The sequence below is a fragment of the Neophocaena asiaeorientalis genome, unplaced genomic scaffold, assembly GCF_003031525.2.
Source record: "Neophocaena asiaeorientalis asiaeorientalis breed wild unplaced genomic scaffold, Neophocaena_asiaeorientalis_V1.1 scaffold35, whole genome shotgun sequence".
In the NCBI taxonomy this organism is placed as follows: domain Eukaryota; kingdom Metazoa; phylum Chordata; class Mammalia; order Artiodactyla; family Phocoenidae; genus Neophocaena; species Neophocaena asiaeorientalis.
The window spans coordinates 1,959,662-1,985,723 of record NW_020172984.1 but is presented as its reverse complement, the minus strand read 5'-3'; the positions used below and the strand labels follow the sequence as shown (position 1 = coordinate 1,985,723).

At 38.2% G+C, this 26,062-nt stretch overlaps 2 protein-coding genes and 1 pseudogene across 2 annotated transcripts in view; 1 reads left to right on the top strand and 2 right to left on the bottom strand.

Annotated features, from left to right (window-relative positions):
- STXBP3 (syntaxin binding protein 3) overlaps positions 1 to 18,871 on the top strand; it is a 55,664-nt gene extending 36,793 nt beyond the window's left edge. The window contains exons 12-19 of the mRNA XM_024742095.1: positions 2,777 to 2,842; positions 3,917 to 3,997; positions 4,889 to 5,027; positions 5,319 to 5,425; positions 5,978 to 6,070; positions 8,652 to 8,737; positions 16,467 to 16,615; positions 17,515 to 18,871. Coding sequence (XP_024597863.1) covers positions 2,777 to 2,842; positions 3,917 to 3,997; positions 4,889 to 5,027; positions 5,319 to 5,425; positions 5,978 to 6,070; positions 8,652 to 8,737; positions 16,467 to 16,615; positions 17,515 to 17,609 — 816 coding nt within the window. The 3' untranslated portion in view covers positions 17,610 to 18,871. The remainder of the gene's footprint in view (positions 1 to 2,776; positions 2,843 to 3,916; positions 3,998 to 4,888; positions 5,028 to 5,318; positions 5,426 to 5,977; positions 6,071 to 8,651; positions 8,738 to 16,466; positions 16,616 to 17,514) is intronic.
- On the bottom strand, positions 14,247 to 15,812 carry LOC112397815 (60S ribosomal protein L37 pseudogene; annotated as a pseudogene).
- Positions 18,872 to 22,233: 3,362 nt separating the features above from the next.
- LOC112397829 (protein AKNAD1-like) lies at positions 22,234 to 25,735 on the bottom strand. Its single transcript, XM_024742107.1, has 4 exons — positions 25,732 to 25,735; positions 24,281 to 24,362; positions 23,132 to 23,231; positions 22,234 to 22,393 (listed from the first exon to the last, which is right to left on the bottom strand). The coding sequence occupies exons 1-4, from the start codon at positions 25,733 to 25,735 to the stop codon at positions 22,262 to 22,264; spliced, it is 318 nt and encodes a 105-aa protein (XP_024597875.1). The 3' UTR covers positions 22,234 to 22,261.
- Positions 25,736 to 26,062: the final 327 nt, after the last annotated feature.

The following is a 26,062-nucleotide window of genomic DNA, read 5'->3' as shown; positions in this document are numbered from 1 at the left end:
AAGATTTTTGTCTTTATCTTTTAGTTTTAGCAATGTGACCGTAATATGCCTTACTATGATGTGTTATTGTTGGTATTTATCCTCCTTGGGTTTATTGAGCTTCTTGAATCACTGGGTTGGTAACTTTCTTCATATTTGTAAAATTCTTGGCTCTTATTTCCTCACATCTTGATTTTGTCCTAGTCTGTCTTTCCTCTCCTTCTAGGATTCCATTCACTTGTGTTTTAGGTTTTTGGACTATATTCTACATCTCTTCTATCCTGTTCCTTATTTTCCCACTTTTTTCCTCCTCTGTGCTTTAATTAAATATCTTCTATTAACCTGACTTTCAGTCCCCTACTTTTTTTTTTTTTGCGGTACACGGGCCTCGCACTGTTGTGGCCTGTCCCGTTGCAGAGCACAGGCTCCAGATGCGCAGGCCCAGCGGCCATGGCTCATGGGCCTAGCCGCTCCGCGGCATGTGGGATCTTCCCAGACCGGGGCATGAACCCGTGTCCCCTGCATCGGCAGGCAGACTCTCAACCACTGCGCTACCAGGGAAGCCCGAGTCCCCTACTTTTGTCTGTTGTATCCAGTCTGCAGTTAAACCCATTCAACATATTGTTTCTTAAACTGCATTAGAAAGTAAAGTTCCCCCTTTATAGTATAAAATTGTATGAGTTTTGACAAATATATACTCTCATATAACCACAACCAAGATATAGAACAATTCCATCAACACCTCCCCCCGCAATTGCCTTGTGCCACTTTGTAGGCAACCTTTCCACTCAACTCTGATCCCCTCAGAACCACTGATCTCTTTTCTTTCCTATAGTTTTGCCTTTTCCAGAATGACAGCTAAATAGAATAATACAATATGGCTTTTTCATTTAATATAACGCACTTGACATTCATCCATGTGACATGTAACAGGAGCTTCAACACTTTTTATTGCTGAGTAGTATTCCATTGTATGGATATACTACATTTTATCTGTTCACAAGTTGCAGAACATTTAGGTTTTTTCCAGGTTGTTGACAATTACAAATAAAGCCACTGTGAACATTCAGGTTTTGTGTGAACAAATGTTTTCATTCACTTGAATAAATAAGTGTAAGTTTGCTGGGTCATATGGTAAATGTATATTTAATTTTCTAGGAAACTTCCGAACTGTTTTCCTAATTTGCTGTACCATTTTACAGTCTCACCAACAATGTATGAGTCATTCGTTGTGTTTTTAATTTCAAAGGTGCATTTAATTCTAGGACATCCACTGATTTTTTTTTTTTTTTTGTGGTACGCGGGCCTCTCAATGTGGCCTCTCCCGCTGCGGAGCACAGGCTCCGGACGCGCAGGCTCAGCGGCCATGGCTCATGGGCCCAACCGCTCCGCGGCATGTGGGATCCTCCAGACTGGGGCACGAACCCATGTCCCCTGCATCAGCAGGCAGACTCTCAACCACTGCACCACCAGGGAAGCCCCATTGAATTTTATTTTAATAAAGTCTATAATTCTGTATTGAAATACTCCATCTTTTCATCCATTTAGTTCATCTTTTCACCTGTTTTCTTTAACATAAGTGTGATATTTTAAAGTCCTTGTCTGCTAACTCCAGCGTCTGGATTTTCTTGGGTCTACTTTTATTGACTGTTTCATCACTTGAGTATCGATCACTTTTTCCTGTTTTACATGTCCAGTAATATATTACTGTATGTTAGACATTGTGGATGCTATGTTGCAAAGGCTCTTGATGATGTTCTCTTTACTAAGAGTATTGAGTTCTGTTCTGGCAGGCAGTTAATTTGTTAGTGAATAACCTTGATTCTGTTGAGACTTCATGTCAGGCTTTTGTTATGTTGAGTGTATTTCACTTTTGCATTTAGTCTGAAGATATAGTCCTTCCAGGACTAAATGTCTGGGATGTTCATTTAGAACTGTCTACTTTGTCTGGATCAGAGAATGCCAATATTGTCTTGCATTAAGACCCCTCTGAAATCTCTGCAGTTGTTCTCTGCTAGGCCTTTAAGAGTTATGCCCTGTATATGTGCAGCTTAGTATTTGGCCAGGGATGCTAAGGCAACCCTTCTACACGTCTTTGAGTTATGTTGTGACTGGCTCTTTTTTCTATTAACCCTGGACCCCAAACCCTACCTCAGTAGCCCCAAACTCTGATCTCTTTTTCCTCTGCCCAGAAAGACTTGCTTTCTACTTAAACTCTACTTCCTTTCACTGTGTTTTGGAAAATGTTTCAGGGAAGAGCCAGGATGAGTGCAGGAATCACCGTCTATGCTTTCCTTTGCTCAAGTAACCTAGCTTTGAGCTATTTTTGAAAACTCCTTTGCCTGAAAGCTGTTGTCTTTTTTATTTTGTCCAATTTTGTTTTTGTTTATGGAGGGAGAATATTTTTCTTTTTTCTTTTGCGGTACGCAGGCCTCTCACTGTGTGGCTTCTCCTGTTGTGGAGCACAGGCTCCAGACGCACAGGCTCAGTGGCCATGGCTCACGGGCCCAGTTGCTCCGCGGCATGTGGTATCCTCCCGGAACTGGGCATGAACCCGTGTCCCCTTTATCGGCAGGCGGACTCTCAACCACTGCGCCACCAGGGAACCCCCCGGAGAATAATTTTTATATCAGTTACTTTATCATGGCTGCAACTGGAAACCTTGAATTTGTTTTCTTTTTAAAATTGCCAAATATTTAGTAAATTAATAAATATTTAAAACTGCAGGATTTTAAAGTTGTTATATAAAAATAACTGAATCATAAGTTTGTTTTAAAAACTGTTTTATTTTTCCTAGACATCACTTAGTGCTCTTGCCCAACTGATGAAAAAGATGCCCCATTTCCGTAAACAGATTACTAAGGTAAGCAGTATCGTACATAAGATATGTTATCATTTTTAGTTTATTAGTCCATCCAGTTCTGTAGTCAGGTTTAGCAGTGGGTGTCATGGAATACTTGGTGTTAGTTGTCTTCTAAAACCTTACTTTAGGTCTGAGAAATACCCCAAATATCTAAGCTCCCCAATGGAGTTCTCTCTATGTATACTCCTGATTTATATCTTTATTTTGAATAGCCAAACAGAAAAAGCTTAATATTTATCAACTTAATAAGAAAATTCAACATTGGATTGACAAGTGGTTGTTGTTATACTTGGTTCGTTGAATTAATAGTTATTTTTAAATTTTTATTTATTTATTTATTTTTGGTTGCATTGGGTCTTCATTGCTGCATGCCGGCTTTCTCTAGTTGTGGTAAGCAGGGGCTACTCTTCATTGCGGTGTGCGGACTTCTTACTGTGGTGGCTTCTCTTGTTGTGGAGCATGGGCTGTAGGCATGCTGGCTTCAGTAGCGGTGGCGCACAGGCTTAGTTGCTCCGTGGCATGTGGGATCTTCCTGGACCAGGGCTCAAACCCGTGTCCCCTGCATTGACAGGCGGATTCTTAACCACTGCGCCACCAGGGATGTCTGAATTAATAGTTATATATCAGTAGATTTAAGAGCAATCAAAGCTGTGTGGGCAAGTAAAGTTTTGTTTTTTTGCTGTTCTAGTCCTTCTTACAAGTATTTATCAGAATAATATTTACATATTTTTTATCATATTGCTCCCTAATCAAGAATCAATAACATAAATTCAAACTTTTTCTGCTTGACTTTAAGGACTTCACTATTTTTTTCTCACCTTATTTTTCACTACTTATAAGCCCAACACAAATTCAACCCTTCCATTCTGTTTTTTGTGGTCTGTAGATTATCCCCTGTAGATCATGGTAATTTTCACTTTTTTCCGTTCTCGAGATGTTTCCCTTGATTTACATGGTACCTCCTTCCCACCAAAGCCCATGCTTTCCTTCAGGCCCATCTCAAAAGTTTAATATTATCAGTTACACAGAAAGAAATGAAAATGCTTTAAATGATTGATTTCTTCTGTTTTTCAGCAAGTTGTTCATCTTAATTTAGCAGAAGATTGCATGAATAAGTTCAAGCCTAATATAGAAAAGCTCTGCAAAACTGAACAGGTAGGTGCAGAGCCAGAAATACCTATGTTCAGGATAGATTTCCAGAATTCACTTTGTAAGGTAAAACCTAACTTTTTGTTCAATACAGTGCACTAGATCACAGAACCTCTTTTAGAAGGAGACTCACCCACTTGGTTTGATACGTCATTCCTTACCAACGCTAACAAGTAGCTATACAGTATCATAGTAAGCAGTCCCTCCTAATCTGTGATTATGCATTTTTGGTTGAATGGGATGATTTAAGTGTTTGGAGCATTAATTCAGGGTAGCACTGTTGGCAGCCCTTTTTCAGTGGGTGCAGCATTTAAGGCAGCATCCTGCAGAGTACTGTGTAGGCACATTTAATTAAAGTCTCCTCTATAATGCCAAAACTATTTAGATCAGTGCTGTCTAATAGAAATAGATTGCAAGTCATGTATAATTTTAAATATTCTAGTAGTCACATTAAAAAGGTAAAAAGAAATGAGTGTGGTTAACTTTAATATATTTGATTTAACCCAGTACATCCAAAATATTATTTCAACATGTAATCAATATAAAACAGTTATTGAAATATTTTACATTCTTTTTTTCACAAACAAGTCCTCAGAATCTGGTGTTTTAACTTAGAGCACATCTTAACTCAGACTTAGACACATTTCAAGTGCTCAGTAGCCACATGCGGCTCATGTCTACCATATTAGCAAAGGTATAGATTAATGATTTTCTTCTCTGAATTATTTTTTGACTTTTTACATTTTGTACAGTATTAGTTTACAAGTGATACTCACATTTTCCTGTGAAAAGGCATCAGTGTTCCATTAAAATTTGGCAAGTGTTAGTAATAGGTTTTCTTTAACTGAAAAATGAATTTGGATCATAGACCACTGACTATATTTCATTTTTGTTAAGGATCTGGCACTTGGAACTGACGCAGAAGGACAGAAAGTCAAAGATGCTATGCGAGTACTCCTTCCAGTTCTACTCAGCAAAAATCATGATAATTATGATAAAATAAGAGCAATCCTACTTTATATATTCAGTATTAATGGTAATGCAGACTGTTTTATTTTCTTGAATATATTAAAATACCCAGCTCTAAAATCATTTTACAATAAGTGGTTTACTATTTGATCATAAGAAAATCTTAGAAAATTCAAAAGTAGTGGCTACAGTTGGTTAAGATAAATAAAAGGAAAAATGTGAAATTGGGAGCATACTGAAGGGTATATAATTTAAATGTTTGCTTTTTTTTAAAAAGCTTTATTCTTGGATACCTAAAACCTGGAAATGATTATGGTAGCAATTATTTGACTGTGCACTCATATTTTACTTATCTAAGGAACTACGGAAGAAAACTTGGACAGGTTGATCCAGAATGTAAAGATAGAAAATGAGAGTGACATGATTCGTAACTGGAGTTACCTTGGTGTTCCCATTGTCCCTCCCGTAAGAAATTTTACATTCTGTATATACTTATAAATACGCATGTGTGGTCATTTGCATTAAATATGTTTTCTTATGTGGGAATCCATGTGGACAGTCTTCTTAATTTTACTCTGTTGATTTGGTAAGTAAAATATTAATAATTTCATTTTTTTCCATATATGAGTAATTTGGACAAGTACATTTTTCTAGTGAATTTATATCTTACAGCTTCTGTTGTAATTTGCTATTTATGCTTTTCTTTTTATGATTCATTTATAGCAGAATTTGAAGAACTCTGTATAGAATCTCACTCTTTCCCATCGAGTTTTATATAAGCACTTTGGAGTAAACATATTTTCTGATACTATCATAAATTTTATCATTAATGCACAAAATACTGTGAAGTTACGTGACCACACCTATTCAGATTTTTTGAGTAGGCTTTTCCACTCTTAGTTTTAAGTCAACTGCACCATAGTGTTTGTTGTAAATTAAACATCTTGTTAGAAAACTTAAGAGAATATCACTAAATAAAATTACTGATTTAAAATTTTTTTCCTCTAATTATATTAGTCTCAACAAGGCAAACCATTAAGAAAGGATCGGTCTGCAGAAGAAACGTTTCAGCTCTCTCGATGGACACCTTTTATCAAAGATATTTTGGAGGTAAAATTAATTAAATTTTATTTATATCGAGTGCCCTTCTGTACAATATTTTTTACTCTTTGTATATTTATCTGTCAGTCTGAGCATATCTATGGGTCAGGAATTATCTGCAGTACTGGGAGAGTTCACAAAAGAAGGCTGTATCTGGTGTTAAGGGAGGAAAGGAAACTCTTGAAGATTCTCTCCTTAAAGACTGCAAATTCATACCACTGACTGACTCAAAATAAATTAAAAAAAAAAAAAGCACACACATGCTTTATGAAAAAAACTCTGTTTGAAATAACTATATGTAGCAGAAATATAAATAATTTAGTTGAATGAAAGTTCAACAAAATAACATTTGTTTATGACCACTATTAGAAAGTGTTAGACTCCAGTATTCTTGGAAATGTATTTGTGATTAAAATGTAAACCTCCAATGGAATATTACTCAGCCATACAAAGAAACAAAATTGAGTTATTTGTAGTGAGGTGGATGGACCTAGAGACTGTTGTACAGAGTGAAGTAAGTCAGAAAGAGAAAAATACCATATGCTAACACATATATATGGAATCTTAAAAAAAAATGGTTCTGAAGAAACTGGGGCAGGACAGGAATAAAGACGCAGATGTAGAGAATGGACTTGAGGACACGGGGAGGGGGAAGGGTAAGCTGAGACGAAGTGAGAGAGTGGCATGGACTTATATATACTACCAGATATAAAATAGATAGCTAGTGGGAAGCAGCTTCATAGCACAGGGAGATCAGCTCGGTGCTTTGTGACCACCTAGAGGGGTGGGATAGGGAGGGTGGGAGGGAAACACAAGAGGGAGGAGATATGGAGATATATGTATATGTATAGCTGATTCACTTTATTATAAAGCAGAAACTAACACACCATTGTAAAGCAATTATACTTCAGTAAAGATGTTAAGAAAAAAATGTAAGCCTCACTAAAGTTTGCTTTTATAGTCAACAGATGGCTGATGCCTTTAGTACTGTTTACTTTTAGAAAATAATATTCAATTATAGGAAATAAGAAAATGAACTAATAAAAATCACATTATGAGCTCAATAAAGTCATGACATTGATTCTTCAGTCATAATCAGATAGTTCTACTTATTCCAATTTGCCTTTAACTTATTAAACTTTAATTTCTACTTTCCTATGGAAACTAATTGTGTACAATTTATTCCTATGATTTTTCTGTTTTACTTGACTAATTCTATGTCATTCACACATGCTTAATATAGATGAAAAGTTTAAAGAGTTTAGACTTTTTTTCTGCAGCATAAGTTGTTTTGTTTTTTTTTCTGATCCATAACAAGGATATAGAACTAAGTAGTTTTTCTTTGCTAGTATTTTAAAAATAAGAATTGACCTTCTCAAACCCTTTAACAAGGATTTGCATATTAAATTCAGAAAACCCACTTTTACCTCAGTGGCAGTCTACGGCCTTCAGGGTTTCTCCTGAAACTTGGTTTCTTCACATCTTGCAGTCTTATTGAAATATTCTAGGACTACTGAGTACCTTGTGCCCATTCCTTGTGTCCATTCCTACTTATTGATACCATTTGTACAACCATGCTCTAATGCAGTGGTCTCTAAACTTTCTTGATCATGCATACTTAATCATAATAGATGTGATCAGGAGCCTAGAGTATATGATTATTTATTTATAAACTATATAAATTCTGTATTGATAAAATATTATGTGTACAGTATATACAATTACACATAAATATATAATAAAATATTAACCCTAAAAAGAAGGAAAATTTTTAAAATGAAATGAAAAGGAAAGCCTCGCTCATCCCATTGGCTTGTCTTGAATACACCTAGGCCACATTCTGTTTTAGAGCCACCGCTATGAAGGGCAAGGCCTGGAGTCCAGTAGCCTAAGAGGTCTGTCAGGATTAAGATGGTATTTAGAAACCCCTAGCACTGGGCTTCCCTGGTGGCGCAGTGGTTAAGAATCCGCCTGCCAATCCAGGAGACACGGGTTCAAGCCCTGGTCTGGGAAGATCCCACATGCTGCGGAGCAGCTAAGCCAGTACGCAACAACTACTGAGCCTGTGCTCTAGAGCCCGTGTGCCACAGCTACTGAAGCCCATGTGCCTAGAGCCCGTGCTCTGCAACGAGAGAAGCCATCGCAATGAGAAGCCCGTGCACTGCAACGAAGAGTAGCCCCCGCTCACCGCAACTAGAGAAAGCCCGTGCACAGCAACAAAAGACCCAACACAGCCTAAATAAATAAATAAATAATAAAATAAATAAATTTATTTTTTAAAAAAGGAACCCCTAGCACTCTAAAGAGAAAGATCCTTATAAGGTACCTGGAATTCTCACACCGAAGTGGGAACCCTCCAGATGAAGAAATACAGGCATGCAATAAATATTAGTTTAATAAGTAAATGATTTCATTAATTTTTGTAGCAATTAAGATTTGTGAGTTTCAAAAAGAGGGCTAACCTTATTTTATTAAATATATATCCTTATGTTCCTTAATTGTAAACACAAGTTTTGAGTTTTATGTAAAACAAACAAAATCCTGGAATTTACAATATTTTCTTGATGGTTTTAATTCTTTTCTTTCCTAGGATGCCATTGATAATAGATTAGATTCAAAAGAGTGGCCATATTGTTCCCAGTGTCCAGCAGTATGGAATGGCTCAGGAGCTGTAAGGTAAAACCTATAAATGAAAGCCAGTGAAATTGTCACTATGAAATTACAGACTAATAACTGAAAAGGTACACAGGTATTCCTATATTGGTAACTCTTCTTGAAGCATATAGTCACTTAAAAGGCAGTTTTTCTTTAACTGTAACCTGTTTTAGATGAGTCCAGATAAGCAATATGAAAATGTGCCTTATTATAAAAAAAACTTTCATGAAACTAAAGAAGAATTTCTCCACTCATCTTTTTTTTTCTTCACATTAGCAGAGGACATAATCCTTTTTGATGATTTTTTTGGTGATAAAATATTTGAGACATTCAGAAAGCTGTAGACAATATTATAATGCATACCCTATACTCAGTGCCCAGCTTAACAAATGAATCATACAGTTCAAGCTTCCTATATATCACTCTCTGATTTTTATTTTCCCTTTCTTCACTATCCTGAATTTGGTGTTTACCGTTCACCTGTGCATCTTTATACATTTCCTACATATATCTGTATTCTAAATTATGTATAGAGTTGTGTTTTGCAGGATTTTTCTCTTGGTCTTTGGCTTTTAGCAGTTTAACTGTGATGTGTCTAGGCGGAGTTCTTTTTGTGTTTATTCTACCTGGAGTAGTTGAGTTTTCTTGGATCTACAAGTTAATATTTTTCATCAAATTTTGGGAAGTGTTCAGTTGCTGTTTCTTAAAATTTTTTTTCTGCCTGTTTCTCTCTCCCTCTTCTTTTGAAACTCCATTACTCATGTGTTGGAAAGTTTGACTTTGTCTCATGGGTCACTGAGGCTGTTTACCTTTCTTCCACCTTTTTTCTTTCTGTTCTTCAGATACGCTAATATCTATTGATCCATCTTCAATTCTTTGATTCTTTCTTCTGACATCTCTAATCTGCTATTGAGCCCATCTGGTGAATTTTTCATTTCAGTTATTGTGCTTTTCACATTTTGAATTTCCATTTGCTGCTTTTTTAGTTTCCATTTCTCTTTTGAAATTCCCCATTGATTAACATAGTATCCACATGGTTTTCTTTAATTATTTGATCATATTTATAATAGATTCTTCAAAGTCTGCTAATCCAACATCTGGATTCACTCAGGGTCAGTTTCTGTTGATGGCTTTTTTCCAACGTGTGGGACACACTTTACTGTTTTCTTACATAACTACTAATTTTTGCTTGAAAGTTGGATCTTTTAGATACTGTACTGTAGCAACTCTAAATTGTTTTTGTTTTAGTAACTTGTATGGACTTAAGCTGTGGGATCACTGCCCCCTGCAGTTTAGCCACTGATGTCATTGCAGGGGTTTTTAATTTTAAATTTAATTTTTTTGCTTGGTTCCTAGTGGTTGCCCTATGTCTGAATAGTTGAGAGGTCAGCCAGTTATCTGGGCAGAGGTTGTGTTTAGACACCTCACGCCTTCCATCATCTGCTGATCAATCCGAGTGTGGGTTAAGAACTGCATTACAAGTCAGAGTCAGTTCTTGAGTCTTCCCCACCACCACCACCACCCTTCTTTTTTTTCCTATTCTTTCCCTGGGCTTTCTCTGGCTTGTCCTGGCGCAAGCATAATTTGGCAGTCAGCTAAGGATGTGGGGAGAGTTTGTCTTTGTCTTCTTTGGCTTTCGTACATTCAGGATTTCCCCATTAAATTTCTGGCTGATGTGCCACCTATCCCATACTGGGACCAAGATGTTGTGCTACCAGAGCTGCAGGTCTTCCTGTTCTAAACCAGGTCTGCCGTTTTTAACTAGCAAAGCTGCAGGATTTTGTACTCTCTTCGCTCCCTACCTTGAATCAGGTCTTCCACCTCAGGCAGTAAAGTTGGTGGTTTTCTCAGCCAGCCCCAGGTCAGTAAAGCTATAGTTTTTGCTGACTGAGTTGGAAGAACAGTGCGGGTTGAGTGTAGCCTCAGGCCAGAAGGTTACGTAGTCACTACCACCATTCTTACCAATATGCTAACACATTTTTTAAGAGTATTTACTTCTCAAATTGCTGTTTGCCTGTGGTTGATTTCCAAGTGACCTGAACTGGTTTTGCCCCCCACAACTTCATCCAGGTTTATACTTGTTTTCTTGGAGGGCAATCTTCTGACCATCTTATTCCACCATGACCACAAGTTGTCTTTGACTGTGTTTTTAATCTTAATATACATGGTGTCATCTTGTATGTGTCCTCCTGCAACTTCCTTTTTAAATTTCCCTCAACATTATGTTTGTGAAATTTATCCCAAATTGATAACATGCATAAATTTTCACTGCTGGTTGGTGTATTCTTATGTGAGTATCACAGTTTATTCATGTATTTTCCACACAAAGGAAATTTAGGCTGTGTCAAAACTGGCAGCATTACAAACAATATGCACTGAGCATTCTTGTACATTTACGTGTGTTTGAGTATTTCTCTAGGGTGATTCTCTTGGTCTGAGGACTTCGTCTTTAGTTTTATTTTTCCCTTTTCTCCTAGTTTGGAAGTTATATAGCCTTTTTGTACTTTTGTAGCTATTATCCTTAGAATTTTAGTACACTTCTTTGACTCAACAAAGTCTGAGATTAGTTATCTTTGCCCTTCTCATGAACAATACAGAACTTTAGAACAACTTAATTCAAACTACGCACCCTTTAAATGTTTTCACCTTATATCTTTTTTATTTCCCAAATTAATAATGAGCATTATTATTTTTTTAGTTGTGTGTGCATACTAACCAGTTATATTGTGCACCACTTCTGCTTTCATCCCTTTTTTAAAAAATTAATTTTATTTTACTTTTGGCTGCGTTGGGTCTTTGTTGCTGCACGCAGGAGTTGCGGTGAGCAGGGGCTACTCTTTGTTGTGGTGCGCAGGCTTCTCATTGCAGTGGCTTCTCTCGTTGTGGAGCATGGGCTCTAGGTGCGTGGGCTTCACTAGTTGTGGCATGCAGGCTCAGTAATTGTGGCTCATGGGCTCTAGAGCACAGGCTCAGTAGTTGTGGCGCACGGGCTTAGTTGCTCCATGGCATGTAGGATCTTCCCGGACCAGGGATCAAACTTGTGTCCCCTGCATTGTCAGGTGGATTCTTAACCACTGCACCACCAGGGGAGTCCCTTGCATCCTGTTTTTTGGGCTCATTTGTTTTCTTTTCTGAAATATATCCTATCCTTTAGAAGTTTCTTCAGTGTGGGTCTGTTGGTGGTAGGGTCTCTGTGGTTTTGTCTGTCTGAAAATGTCTTCATTTTGTCATTGTTCTTACATAATAGCTTTGAATTTCTAGGCTCATGTTAATTTTCACTCAACACTTTGAAATGTTATTCTCCTGTTTCTTGGTTTCCATTTTAGCTCTTGGGAAGGTGTGTGTATGGGGATGGGGTGTTTTCAGACAGTTTTGTCATACTTTTATAGGTAATTTGCCTTTTCTCTCTGGTGCTTTTTGTGTTTGGTATTCTGTACATTTCCTGTGCTGTGTCTACCTGAGGGTTTATTTTTATTTCTTTCCTTGGGATTCAGTGTGTTTCCTAAAATCTGAAGTTTCATATCTTCCATAAATTCTTCAAATATTGCCACTTCTGCAGTCTTGGTTTTATTCAAACATCTCATTTTATATTCATGCCTCATAATCTCTCAAGTTTTAATATTTGTTTTACTTTTTGTGTTTCCTTTTGGAAATTTTTCTTTAGATTTAGTTTTCAATTCTTTAGTTCTTTCTTAAATTTGTGCCTAATCTGCAGAGTGAACTGTATATATATATATATTTTTTGAGCTTCTATGTTCATTGACTTTACTTTTCCTTTATTTTAGAAGTTCTCCTTGTTTCTTTTTCAAATATGCTTGGACTTCTTTGTTATTTTGTCATGCTTTCTGTTCTACTTTATTATCATTTATCATTTTCAACATACTTAATTTTAGACTATTTTTTACTAAATTCAACATCTGACATTCTTTGGGGTCTAATTTTACTGCTTTTTCATTTCCACAGACACTTATGCTTGCTTATTTCCTCATGTGCTTCATAATTTTGGATTCTGAACTTATTTCAGTAGCCAGGATTGAGAGTGGGTACCTTCAGAGAGGTTTTGCATTTGCTTCTGTCAAGGTTAGAGACTTTTTTCTTTTGTGTGTTAATTTCTCAGTTGGGGTTCCCCAGCCTATGAAGGTAGTGTAAATTAGAGCTCTCACGAGACAGGCCTGTGTTGAATTATCAGGCAAGAAGCTTCTTTGTCATCTCCCCTTGCTTTTGAGTGTGTCCCGACCTTATGCTGGGGTGTCACCTTCCCATCTCTACCTTGCACAATATCCAAGACTTTGTCTTCTGTGTTCATTAAACAGGGAAACACCCAGACCCCTTGTTTGCTAAGATTAGACTAACACTATAAGGCAGAGCAAGCCTCAACTCAGTTTACCACTCTAGCTTTTAGTTTCCTTTGTACTGCTGCTGGCCCTTGAAGATTGCTCGTACTTGTTTACTTTCAGCTATGCTTTTAAAAAGATGTTTGCTCTTATTTAAACCAATGCCTCTAGGTGCTTTCTAGAGTGAGATTTTCAGGATACAGGGATTTAATCATTATTTATGTGTCTTTCAGAGTGTAAAACACTAGCACAGTGTCTTACACATTTATGTGAAACAAATTAAATGTAATCCTATTGTCCTAAAATTGCTATTCAGAAATTTAAAAATCGTTACAATCACATAATCATTTTGAGCAATATTAATTCCTTTTCTTTTGCTTTCTTACTTTATTTCACTCTCTTTGGAAAGTTTTTAAACCAAGGTTGTACTTTTAGTATGTCCTTGATTTATTCTGTATGGGAACCAAGGGTGTATCTTGTTCCTGTTTCATCTTTCAAAGCAAGCTACTAAGTGTCTTTACTATTTCTGTTGTTTACTACCTCGTCGTTCCTTAAGATGGCAGATGGAAATTACCATCCAAAGGCTAGACTGAGAACATTATTAAAAGTTTACCATGGACTTCCCTGGTGGCACACTGGTTAAGAATCTGCCTGCCGGGACTTCCTTGGTGGCACAGTGATTAAGAATCTGCCTGCCAATTCAGGGGACACGGGTTCGAGCCCTGGTCCTGGAAGATCCCACATGCTGTGGAGCTACTGAGCCCGTGTGCCACAACTACTTCAGCCCGTGTGCCTAGAGCCTGTGCTCCACAGCAAAGAGAAGCCACCACAATGAGAAGCCCGCGCACCGCAACAAAAAGTAGCCCCCACTCGCTGCAACTAGAGAAAGCTCTCACACAGCAACAAAGATCCAATGCAGCCAATAAATAAATAAATAAATAAATTTATTTAAAAAAAAGAACCCCCCTGCCAATGCAGGGGACATGGGTTCAAGCCCTGGTCTGGGAAGATCCCACATCCCATGGAGCAGCTAAGCCCATGCACCACAACTACTGAGCCTATGCTCTAGAGCCCACGAGCCACAACTACTGAAGCCCGTGTGCCTACAGCCTGTGCTTCACAAGAGAAGCCACTGCAATGAGAAGCCCATGCACCGCAATGAAGAGTAGTCCCTACTCGCCACAACTAGAGAAAGCCCACGTGCAGCAACAAAGACCCAGTGCAGCCAAAAATAAATAAATGAATTTATTTTTTAAAAAAGTTTACCGTGATATCCTACATTGCAGGGTATTAGAGGTCATCTAGTATATGGTTTCCAAAGTGGGTAATAAGGTGATCTATTGGGTATTATTTTTATACTAGAAAAAGGAGAAATTAAGCTTTATTAGTATATACTAGTACACATATATAATTCATAAACTAATATATATTTTTAATAGATGTACGTGTTTATTTTAAAATATTTATTTACTTTTCAAATAAAAGCTCAGAATTTTTACCAGTGGGGTATGGGAACAAAAACAGTGGTTTCTATGACCTAGGGCAGTGCTACCCAATACAACTTTCTTGCAGTGATTGAAATGTCCTATATCTGCACTGTCCTATATGATAACCACTAGCCACATATCATGACCGAGAAACTGAATTTTTAATTTTAGTTAATTTAAATTTAAATAGCCTCATGTGGCTCGTGGCTACTATCTTGGCCAGTGCGCAGATCTAGGGCAATCTAAGGGGGGAAGTAGTAGAAATTGTAGTTCTATTTGTTTAGTGCTTTCCTAGTACTGGATTCCATACTTGGTGTATTCTGTACATTATTTCACTTAATCTTGAAAACAACCCTTTAGGTTTAGAGAGAGGTTAAGTAACTTGCTAAAAATCATAGAGAATTAAAAAGAAGCAGAATCAGAGTTGAAACCCAGGTGGCTCTCTTTTTTTTTTTAACAGCATTATTGAGTTACAATTGACTTCATAACGTATATTTTTAAGGTATACAACTTGATGTTTTGATACATATACATTGGGAAATCACCACAAACTAGTTAATATATCCATAATTTCCTTTTTTTTCTTTTCCTTCTTTTGTGGCATAAAGACTTAATTTAAGATCTATCCTCTTAGCATATTTCACATATACAGTACAGTTTTGTTAACTGTAGTCACCATGCTGTACATTAGGTCTCTAGAACTTACTCATCTTGCATAGTTGAAACTTTGTGCCCTTTGAGCAACATTGCCTCTTTTTCCTCTCCACCCATTCCCTGGCAACCAACATTGTATCCTCCACTTGCATCAATTTGGCTTTTTTATTTTATTTTATTTTTTTATTTAAAACCAGAACATTTATTGCGCGACTAGTCATTGAAGTCCTTAAGATGAACTGGTTGCTGCAACAGCTGCCCTCTTGGACGTAGGTGTTTTTCCTTCACGGAACCCATGTCTGAATCTGCGGTATACAAATTTTAGGCTCCTCATTCGACCAGTCCGGGTGGTACTTCGTCTTTTAGCTTTAGCACTCCAGTTATACTTTCTCTTCCGCTTGGCAAGATAGCCACATTTGCCACAGGTCGACTTCTGAAGGTGGTAGGCCGTAGAGCCACAGCAGCGGCACAACATGTGCGTCTTATTCCGACGCTTTCCAAACGATGACGTTCCCTTCATCATCTCGCTTCTGCCGCCAAGACCAAAGAGCAGTTTGACTATTTTAGATTCCACATATAAGTGAGATCATGCAGTCTTTCTGAGTCTGTCCTTTTTCACTTAGCATAATATCCTTCAGGTTCATTCATGTTGTTGCAAATGGAAGAATTTGCTTCTTTTTTAAGCCTGAATGATATTCCACTCTATATATACCATTTTTTAAATCCATTGATGGACATTTAGGTTGTTTTCATATCTTGACTATTGTGAATAATACTGCAGTGACCACAGGAGTGCAGATATGTGTTCGATATCTCCTATAATCATACTTTACTAGTAGAGTTCCAGCAAGGGACGTTCTGGTACCACTTCAGCTCCAAAGCAGCACCTGTGCCTCCCTCACCCCCTCTATGTCTTTAAAACCCTGTTGTCTCAATGCCACCCCCCGCTTTTTTAACTTCAGGAAGTCATAGACTTTTCAGGTATACTGTGTCTTTATCTGAAATAAATAAGACAGGGCCTTAGCTCTATTTTATAGGTAAAAGTGCTGAGCTAGATTATGAGTCATTTGTTCAAACTCTGTAGATCAAAATTGAACTTAAAGCGGGGCTGTCCTGCCTGGCCCTTGATGCTCCAGTCATACCATAGTTAAGTCATTTCCTTAAAATCAATGCAGCTGGTGCCAAATTTGAGTTTGTTTGAGTTGGACTCTTTTAAAAGACTAAAAGCAGTATGGCTTTGGAAATACTTTTAATGTGTTTGTGTTTATTTTTTAGTGCTCGGCAGAAACCCAGAGCTAATTATTTAGAGGATCGAAAAAATGGGTCTAAGCTGATTGTTTTTGTAATCGGAGGAATTACATACTCTGAAATGCGTTGTGCTTACGAAGTATCTCAGGCACATAAATCCTGTGAAGTTATTATTGGTAAGACTTGTGTTTTCCTCTTTTCTGTTTTTTTAAAACAAACTCTAAATGCAAAAATATATATGTAAAACTTTATCTTGTAATTTACATTTAGGACTAAATTGTTGAGTGCAAAAAAGTATTTTTTAAATCATAGTGTGTTTTATCTGATATACCAGAGTTTTTTCCTGGTTGACTTTTTTGATTTTTTTTTTTATTAAAATTCTGATTTTGAGAGAATGAGCTTCAGAAATATTATATTCTTTATAATCTTTATAATATATATTATATAATGTATTATATATTATATATATTCTTTATAATATTCTAAATATTACATAAAGAATATATCCTTTAAAATATTACATCCTATCCTTTTCTTGCCCTCATGATTAAATAATTTTTGAAACATACATTTCTATTACAGAAATATTTTGAAATTTTTTCTGTCTGTGGACCTGACATTGGCCAGGCCTGTATGGAATTTAGTTTTAAGAATTTCAGTCAAAGCCACTGATACTGAAACTCTCCTGACCCATGGAGGTGCCGCGTTTATACACCAAGCCTCCATCTGCGGCACTGCTTAACAGTTCTCTGTGACTGAACTCACAGTGCCTGTTGCTGTTTTGTCAGGAGGACAGACTAACCTCCAGTTTTTGTCTTCAGTTTATCAATATATAGCACAAAGTGGACAAAGCTCTAGGAGTGGGCAGTGTTTTTGAAGGGTTACTGAGTGTGCTCAATGAAGAGGAAGGATTGAAATACTGTAGTTTAGGCAGATTTCAGGAAGGCATCCTATAGAAATTTTAAGTTGCCCCAAGCTACTGCCCTTTGCATATTTGAAGGACAGGACAATATAATTAGCCAAGGAAAATTGATTTAACTGCTGGCCTCTGAAAATTTCTCTTTTCCTCTACCAGGTTCCACGCATATTTTAACACCCAAAAAGCTGTTGGATGATATAAAGATGCTGAATAAACCCAAGGATAAAGCCTCCTTTATTAAAGATGAATAACATTTTAGCGGGGGAGGGATTTGGAGATTCTTATTAATTTGATCAACTAAAGTAGATCAAGACATTGTGGCTGTCATGTAATTTAAAAAATGTAAATATTTTAAGGAATAATGACTTTTCAAATATATTTCTTAAGGGACTGTTTATGATTGCATATCATTGGATTTGCCTTTTTGTGATACGCAGGCCTCTCACTGTGGTGGCCTCTCCCGATGCGCAGGCTCAGCAGCCATGGCTCACGGGCCCAGCCGCTCCGCGGCATGTGGGATCTTCCCGGACCGGGGCACGAACCCGTGTCCCCTGCATCGGCAGGCAGACTCTCAACCGCCGCGCCACCAGGGAAGCCCTGGATTTGCCATTTTTAATTTAAATATTGTTGCTGCTTTATAGATGATGAGAAGAAATGTTAAAATGCTTTCTAAAAGGAAATATTTTCAGCTTTGGAACAGAATATATTACAGTTATGGGTAATTTTTCACAGCCACCTATGTACATACTAATTACTTATTAGATACTTATCTGTCTAATGCTGAAGTATAGTTTTTTGGGAAAGAATGATTTTAAAAGGTTGTAAAAGTAAAAACTGTGAACTTGTATGTATGATAGAATGATTTCCTATAAGTGCAGTTTTTCTTTCAACTGAAATTCATAACTTCTTTTATATGTAAAGTAATTTAGTCATTAATAGGAATAGAATGATTTCACAGCATATACTGTTGCTAGATACTTCTGAAGAACACAATTTTGTGAATTCTGAATAATGTATGTTTAAATTAGCAAACAAAAATAATCATGAACATTCTAAGAGAAAATAAATATATACTTACAAAAATTATCTCTCTTTTTTGGCAGGGAGGAAGGGGAAATTAGGAAATTTTAAAGTTCTAAGTCAGAGAATTACAAAGAAGAAAAAGAATGCATCATAATCTTCCCACCAAGATAACTCTCTTTGACCTAGGAAAATAATAATGTAATCTTTGTATATGGTTGGATAATGTAAGGATATGTGTGCACATGTGTTACACAAAGGGAACATCTTCATTTCAAATCTCTCCTTTTACCTGGCCTCATAGTGTTCTATCATAGAGTGGGCTGTAATTTATATATCACTCATCTTCAGAGTTTTGCTCTTACAAATAATGCGGCATTGTTTGGGTACCTACCTGTGCAAACTTACATAAATATTTCTATAATATAAATTTCTAGCAAGGACATAGCTGTCTAAAGTATTTGTGCATTTAAAATACTGATAGATATCACCATTTAAAATTTTTGAGTAGGGACATCCCTGGTGGTCCAGGGGCTAAGACTCCACGCTCTCAATGCAGGGCTCCTGGGTTCGATCCCTGGTCAGGGAACTAGATCCTACATGCTGCCATGCTGCAACTAAGTGTTGGCATGCCGCAACTAAAAGATCCCCCACACCACAACTAAAAAGACCCCGCACACAGCAACTAAAGATCCCGCGTGCCACAACTAAGACCTGATGGAGCCAAATAAATAAATTAATTAAATAAATAAATACTAAAAAAATAAAATTTTTATGTAGATCAATCCATCACTTTTCCTGTGTGGCTTGCAAATTTATGTTGTACTTAGAAATATCTTTGCACCTGAGATTGTAAATTCACCCATCGATCTTCTAGAGCATTTTGATAGGTTCATTTTATTTTTTACAGGTAACTCTTTTATCCATCTGGAATTGGTTTTAGTATGAGAATGTGTGCTAGATATTGTCTCTTAGCACTTGGCATTATGTCCCATGCCTCCCCATTCCATACCACAGGGGATGAAAGCTAAAAAGGAAGTTTTGCAGACTCAAAGGTAAGTGGGGTTCTGAACAGGTTAGATTCTGCCAACGACTTGCATTTGGTCAAGTTTTGAAGTTAGAAGGGAGGCAGAGGCCATCTGCTGCAGCTGTGCCAATGGACAAGCAAGTTGCTGCCGACAGGAGTTGTTTGTAGCAACCAGACTCCACATTTTAGTGTCTCTCACCTGCTTCATGGGTATGAGGCAATGCTGGTGGCAACTGGTGGCATTAACTTCCTGTTCTCTGGATCAGATGGTGATATGACCTTGAATCTGAAAATATGGCCCCTAGTTTCTGCCCTTACAGCTTTTTCCATGATTTTTAAGGACTTAATTCTCTATGTGTTAAAACACTTCTTGAAATATCTAGAGGAGTTTCTGTTCTCCCGTGAACCCTGACTGATACAGTATTTAACAGAGATCCATCCTTATTTCTCTCTAAATAGTCAGATACTATACCAGATTTTTTTGGGTAATCTCTCTTTCCCCAACTGAACTGAAATACTACCTTTCTCATAAACTAAGTTTGTATTTTGGTCTATTTCTGGATTCTGTTTTATTGACTTATAGTTTGTATCTCTTTTTCTCTATTTTTTTTAAATTTTTATTGGAATATAGTTGATGTACAATGTATTAGTTTCAGGTGTGCAGCAAAGTGAATCAGTTATACATATACCATTCTTTTCCCATATAAGGCATTACAGACTATTGAGTAGAGTTCCCTGTGCTATACAGTAGGTCCTTATTATGTATTTAATATAGAGTTGTGTGTATATGTCAGTCCCAGGCTCCCAGTTTATTTCCTATTTTGATTCATGGTATGTTAATATGTGGACGTAATCTCTATTCCACCCATACCAAAATTACCGTTATTTTTCAGAATTCCCTGGGTATTACATTTTTTAAAAATGAACGTTAGTCTCGTTAATACCAAAAGTTATTTTGATATTTTCATTAGGTGTACAGTAAATTTATAGGTTAATTTAGGGAAAATATGACCTTAAGAATCATTATTTTCTTTATATAGATCCTGCATATCACCATAATATTTTTCGTGGTTCCATGTGAATTGGATCTTCTATTATGCTTTTCAAACAGATATTTTTTAATTAATTAATTTATTTTTTTGGCTGCGTTTGGTCTTCATTGCTGCGCGCAGGCTTTCCTTTTAGTTGCGGCGAGCCGGGGCTACTCTTCGTTGCAGTGTGCGGGCTTGTCATTGCGGTGGCTTCTCTTGTTGCGGAGCACGGGCTCTAGGCGCGCGGGCTTCAGTAGTTGTGGCTCGCGGGCTCTAGAGTGCAGGCTCAATAGTTGCGGCGCACGGGCATAGTTGCTCTGCAGCATATGGGATCTTCCCGGACCAGGGATCAAACCCGTGTTCCCTGCATTGGCAGGCGGATTCCTAACCACTGCGCCACCAGGGAAGCCCTGGATTTTTTTATATATAGGAAAGTTTCTGTTTTTGATATCTTAATTTTAGAACTTGATATTTTACTAAGTAATGATAGTAAAATAATAATGTGCAAATGCTTACTTTGTGCTTTATATGTGAGACACTGTTTTTAAGTGTTTATATTACCTCATTCAGTCTTCTCATTTAATCCTGTGAGGATAGGCACTATTATCATCTCCATTTTAAAGCTGAGAAAAACAAAAGGCACAGAGAGGTAATACAATTTAACCTGGATGACATGTATATGTGGAGAGGAAAGGTGACATTAATAAACAGCTCTCTGTTTTTTTTTAATTGAAGTATAGTTGATTTACAATGTTGTGTTAATTACTGCTGTACAGCAAAGTGATTCAGTTATACATATATATGCTTTTCTTTTAATGTATTCTTTTCCATTATGGTTTATCATAGGATAGTGAATATAGTTCTCTTCGCTATACAGTAGGAACTTGTTGTTTATCCATTCTATATGTAAAAGCTTACGTCTGCTAACCTCAACCTTCCACTGCATCCCTCCCCCAACCCCCTGCCCCTTGGCAACCACCAGTCTAACAAACAGCTCTCTTTGAGACTGAGCATGAGAATAGTACATTGCCAGTGAGAGGGTTAATTTTTTGGTGTCTGCATTTTATCTGAGATCTTTGTATGCCTTGGTAACTATCTGTCCAGGGTTAGTACATGTGTGGAACAGAGATTCATAGTAATCCAATGCCCTGTGACAAATGGAGCTAAGAGTGTGATGACAGCAAACATTGGTCCATTCATTCAGTCACTTCACACCTCAGTGATCACTCTGCCCTATCACACTGATAGGAGATCCTTTGAGGCCTACATTTTAGGCCTCAAATTTCACATACATTTTAGGCTTAGAGTTGGAGAGACCCTTTGTTTCCTAAATTTCTTACTGGATTTGAAGACATAAGAGGTCATCACACATAAATTCCTACTATAAGCTGATTCCCTACCCCACTCCACCCTCGGTAGAATGAGCAGTTACAGATTCTGGTATCAAGACCCTGAAAAAGACTTTTTTCGTTGTTCCTCCTAACTGAAACGATTTACTATCTCTGAAGCACATTTTTACTTCCTTTCAAACTTTAGTTTTTGCCACACTAATAGGTAAAAGTATATTTCATTATTTTGATTTCTTTTATTATGAATTAGGAATAACACATTTATTTTTAAGCAAATATGTGTTGATTTTGATTTTTAAGAATCAGAGGTCCATTTTTTGTTTCATTTTAGCACATTGTGTCCCCCATTTCTTGCAGTTTTGGTGTTTTCTCTAGAAAGTCATCTTCATAAGTTTGTGTAATAAGTAAAATACTTTTGGGGTGAAGACCAAGTTTTCTCTGCATTTTTTTTTAATCCTTGGTTGCCTTGAGTCAAACTAGTATTTCAGTCTGTTCCTCCATCTCTCTACTTTGGCAAGATCTTCTGCAATAGTTCTAATCATTTGATCAGTAGTTTGTTTCAAAATGGTTGCTGTCCTTAAGGCATGATCCAAAGACGAGTTTAAAATCTACAGAGGAAAAGTCCACACGTTTTAGTTACATACATTTACTACTGCTTCTGTTAATTGGGTTCCCTCATTATTGAACATTGCAAAGTGGAATTTTTGGAGTATTCTGTTTTCCACCCAGTCTATTTCTGTTTTTGAGGCTTGGTTTCCTAGGAAACCAGTCTGAGATGGAATATATTTTGTAGAGAAAGGGACAGAAAAAAGACCAACACGTGACTGACGAGCATGAATCAGAGGGTGAAGTCAGCAACCTGCTGGGCTGTTTCCCTGCTGTGGAAAAAGAGATCCGTGACAAAGAAGAAAAGCTCTTGGGGGGAGGGGCATTGAAGGAGATTTAGGGGCCATAACCACTGAGAGGGCACCCAGGGATGCAGCACATGCTGTGGCAGCATTTGAAAGTAACCTGATTGAAAATAGGAATCTACTGATAGCTCTAACCCCAGTGTCCCTGGAACAAACTTGTGAGCGGCATGCCTTCAGGTCTGCGCCGGGGAATCCTGTAGCTGAGGCACCACCCAAAAAACATTTTCTCCAGGAAATATCCCTTGGAACCAATTTAGGAATAATACAAACCATGTGGCTGCTCAGGCTGTCTTTATGTTAGTGCTGAGCACAAGTTGTTTTAGCAGAGCATTTTCTGATGCTCTCATAATAATTTAAAAGCCATCAGTTTTGTGGTCATCAAGACCAAACTTAGAAGCTGCAAAGATTCCAGAGTGTTTTTTTCTAAGTCCTCACCTCAGATTCTGTTTCTTCGATACCGGTAAAGTTGCTTGAGAATGTGCTTTCAGAAATCCTGCAGGAGTGGGAATGGGGTGAGGGTGTAGCAAGGTCTGAACTGTAAAAAAGGCAAAAGCACATTGATACTTGTATAAAGTGCCATCCTCAACTCTGTGGTTCAGTAGTGGCTGTGTGTGTGTGGGCGTGGGGGGGGCGAGGAGTTTGTTCTCCCTCTGCCCAAGGACACACAACCAAGACACAAACCCAAGAACTCCCCAGTGGCTACATTCATACACACTGCACTGCACTATGGTAGTGAGTAGTGGGGTTCAGACTGAGTGAGTGTGACTCCACACAGCCTGAACTCTGGCCACTCAGCTACACTGTCGATTCTGCCTCCTAAGTAGCTCTTGAATACTAGACTTCTCTCTTTCCTTTTCTACCACCCTTGGCTAAGCTGCCATCATTCCACCTGGATTACTGTACTAGCCTCTTACTTGGTCTCTGTGCTCCAATCCTTGACTCCTCTAATCCATTCCCTCTCCCTTAGTAGTTAGAGTGATTTTTAAAACACTGGAAAACTTTAAAAAAACACTCTGGTTAAAAAATCTCATTGGCTTCCCATTATACCTAAGAGTCTGAAATCCTTCATGCAGCTGACAAGCCCCTGCACAGCCTGGCCCTGCTCATCTCACTGCCCCATCTTTCCCCCACCGCCTCTCCCTCTTTTAGGCTCCAGCTACATTGTTCCTGAACTTGCCAAGGGCTTTTCCACACCAGAAGGCTCTCTTAGACTGGCATGTTCTTCTCTCTTACTCCCCCATCCCCTTGCTACTTCACTCATACTTATCCTTTGGAAGTCAGCTTCCCTAAACCCCCAAATTAGGTAATAGCACTCTGTATGCCCCCTTTTCCTCTACCAAAAAAGTAAGGGCAGGGACAGAAGTTGACTTTGTCACTGTGTCCTCAGCACCTGCGCAGTGTCCTGCTATTGACACTCAAGTATTTGTTGAATGAATAACTGAATGATTGAAATATTAGCCAGACTTAGGTTTGAATCCTGGCTTTACTACTTATGATCTAGGTGATCTTGGGCAGGTGATCTAATGCACTAAGTGTATTGCATGCATGCAAACAATGGGTAGCAATTTTGTTAATCATACTTACTCTCCTGGTATGAGTTCACATTCATCATGAGAGGATTTTGAATTTGCACTCTGGAAACAGATCCATTTTCGTTTTGAATGAGCTGAAAAATGTTAGCTGTGATCAGATTCAGAGCATCAAAAATGATCTCCAAATGGTGGATATATGGGTATCATTCCCTGAACTTTTCTATATGAATGAAATCTTTCATAAAATTTTACTAAGTAAATAAAACTAGGGAACATGGAAAATAGCCATCGAGTATTCTGAATTCAAGAAAAGAAATTCAACATTTAAAAGGAGTTTTATTAGCAGACAAGAGACCAGGACTCTAGGTTCCCTTGGTGCTAGCTGTGTGACCTGGGCATGTCTACGGGCTCAACTTCTTCATCTGGCAAATGGAGGGATAATATTTTCCAAGAGTTTGAACTGAGTGGATTTCTGAAGTCCTCTCCACTTTAGGAGCAAGGATTCTAGGAGTCAGAAACTAAATTATGTTACTAAGACAATTCCAGAAAATAGAGACTAAACAGAGAAGATAAATGTCACCATGGAAGACAAGAAGAACACCAGGGGAAGGAAGAGAAGAAAGTCAGTAGCCAACAAATCTGCCTTCTCTGTCGCTGAGGCTCTCTTCTCCCCCTTCTCTTGCCTCTCCTCCTCTCTTCTCTATCTTCCCCTCTTTCTCCTTCATTCTCCTGTCATATCCACTGCTCTCTAGTAGCTTGGCTTCACTCCCCCTCAGGAGGGTCCTATTTGACAAAGGAACAGGGAGAGACACAGAGGGCAGGGCAGAAGTCAGAAAGTCCAAATTTAGTCATGCTGTACCCAGACTTAAGTCATGACGAACAGAGGCACTAATGAGCTCAGTCTTAACCCCTTGCTCACCTCCAAATATAGTTGTGGATTTTATTTGAAACATAGAAATTCAGAGTTGGAAAGGGTCATAGGGTCATCTGGTCCAGTTCTCATAGTCTACAGATTACAACATCCTGACAAAGTACATTGTCTCTCAGTCTACGGGTGGGACTCACAACCTCCTGCAATAGCCCGCTCCATTTTCTGTCCGTTCTGGAGGTTCCTGTCTAACACCGAGCAAAAGCTTCCCTGGGACTTCTACCCTCTTGGCCACTATATGTTTACTAATGGAGTTCAAGATCACATTTCAAGTGACTCAGTTGCTTTCTTCATTTGTATATTGGAATAAGAGGTCTCGTGGGCTGTAGACCCCAAAACCAAGGCGATAGTAAAGAAATCTGCCTGTTGCTTCTGCAGGGACTGTCGTCTCAACAGAACACATCCAACTGGAGGATCTGGCAGCCGGGGGTGAGTAGGGGAGACATAGCTGAGGTCAGCCAGATAAACACCATTCTTTAGTCTTAGACATTGGCAGTTGTAAAAGATCAGAAACATTCTCTCTGGTGCCCTGTCCCCAGTGATGGAGAGAAAGCACTCTGAGGGTATGAACTCACCCATGAGGAAAGGATGTCAGAGAACCAGACACAGCTGTCGTTCAGAAGCAAGACAAGGGTGTTCCCTTCCCTCCTTTGTGTTCCCTTAGTACACTCTGTGCTCTTAGCTCTTATCACATTTTTCCATGAACTTTCCTTATTTGGGTAGGAGTTCCTTTCTCTCAATAGGTTGTAAACTCCTTGGGAGGAAGGAGCCATGTTTTTTTGTTTGTTTGTTTTTGCGGTACATGGGCCTCTCACCGTTGTGGCCTCTCCCGCTGCGGAGCAGAGGCTCCGGACACGCAGGCTCAGCGGCCATGGCTCACGGGCCCAGCCGCTCCGCGGCATGTGG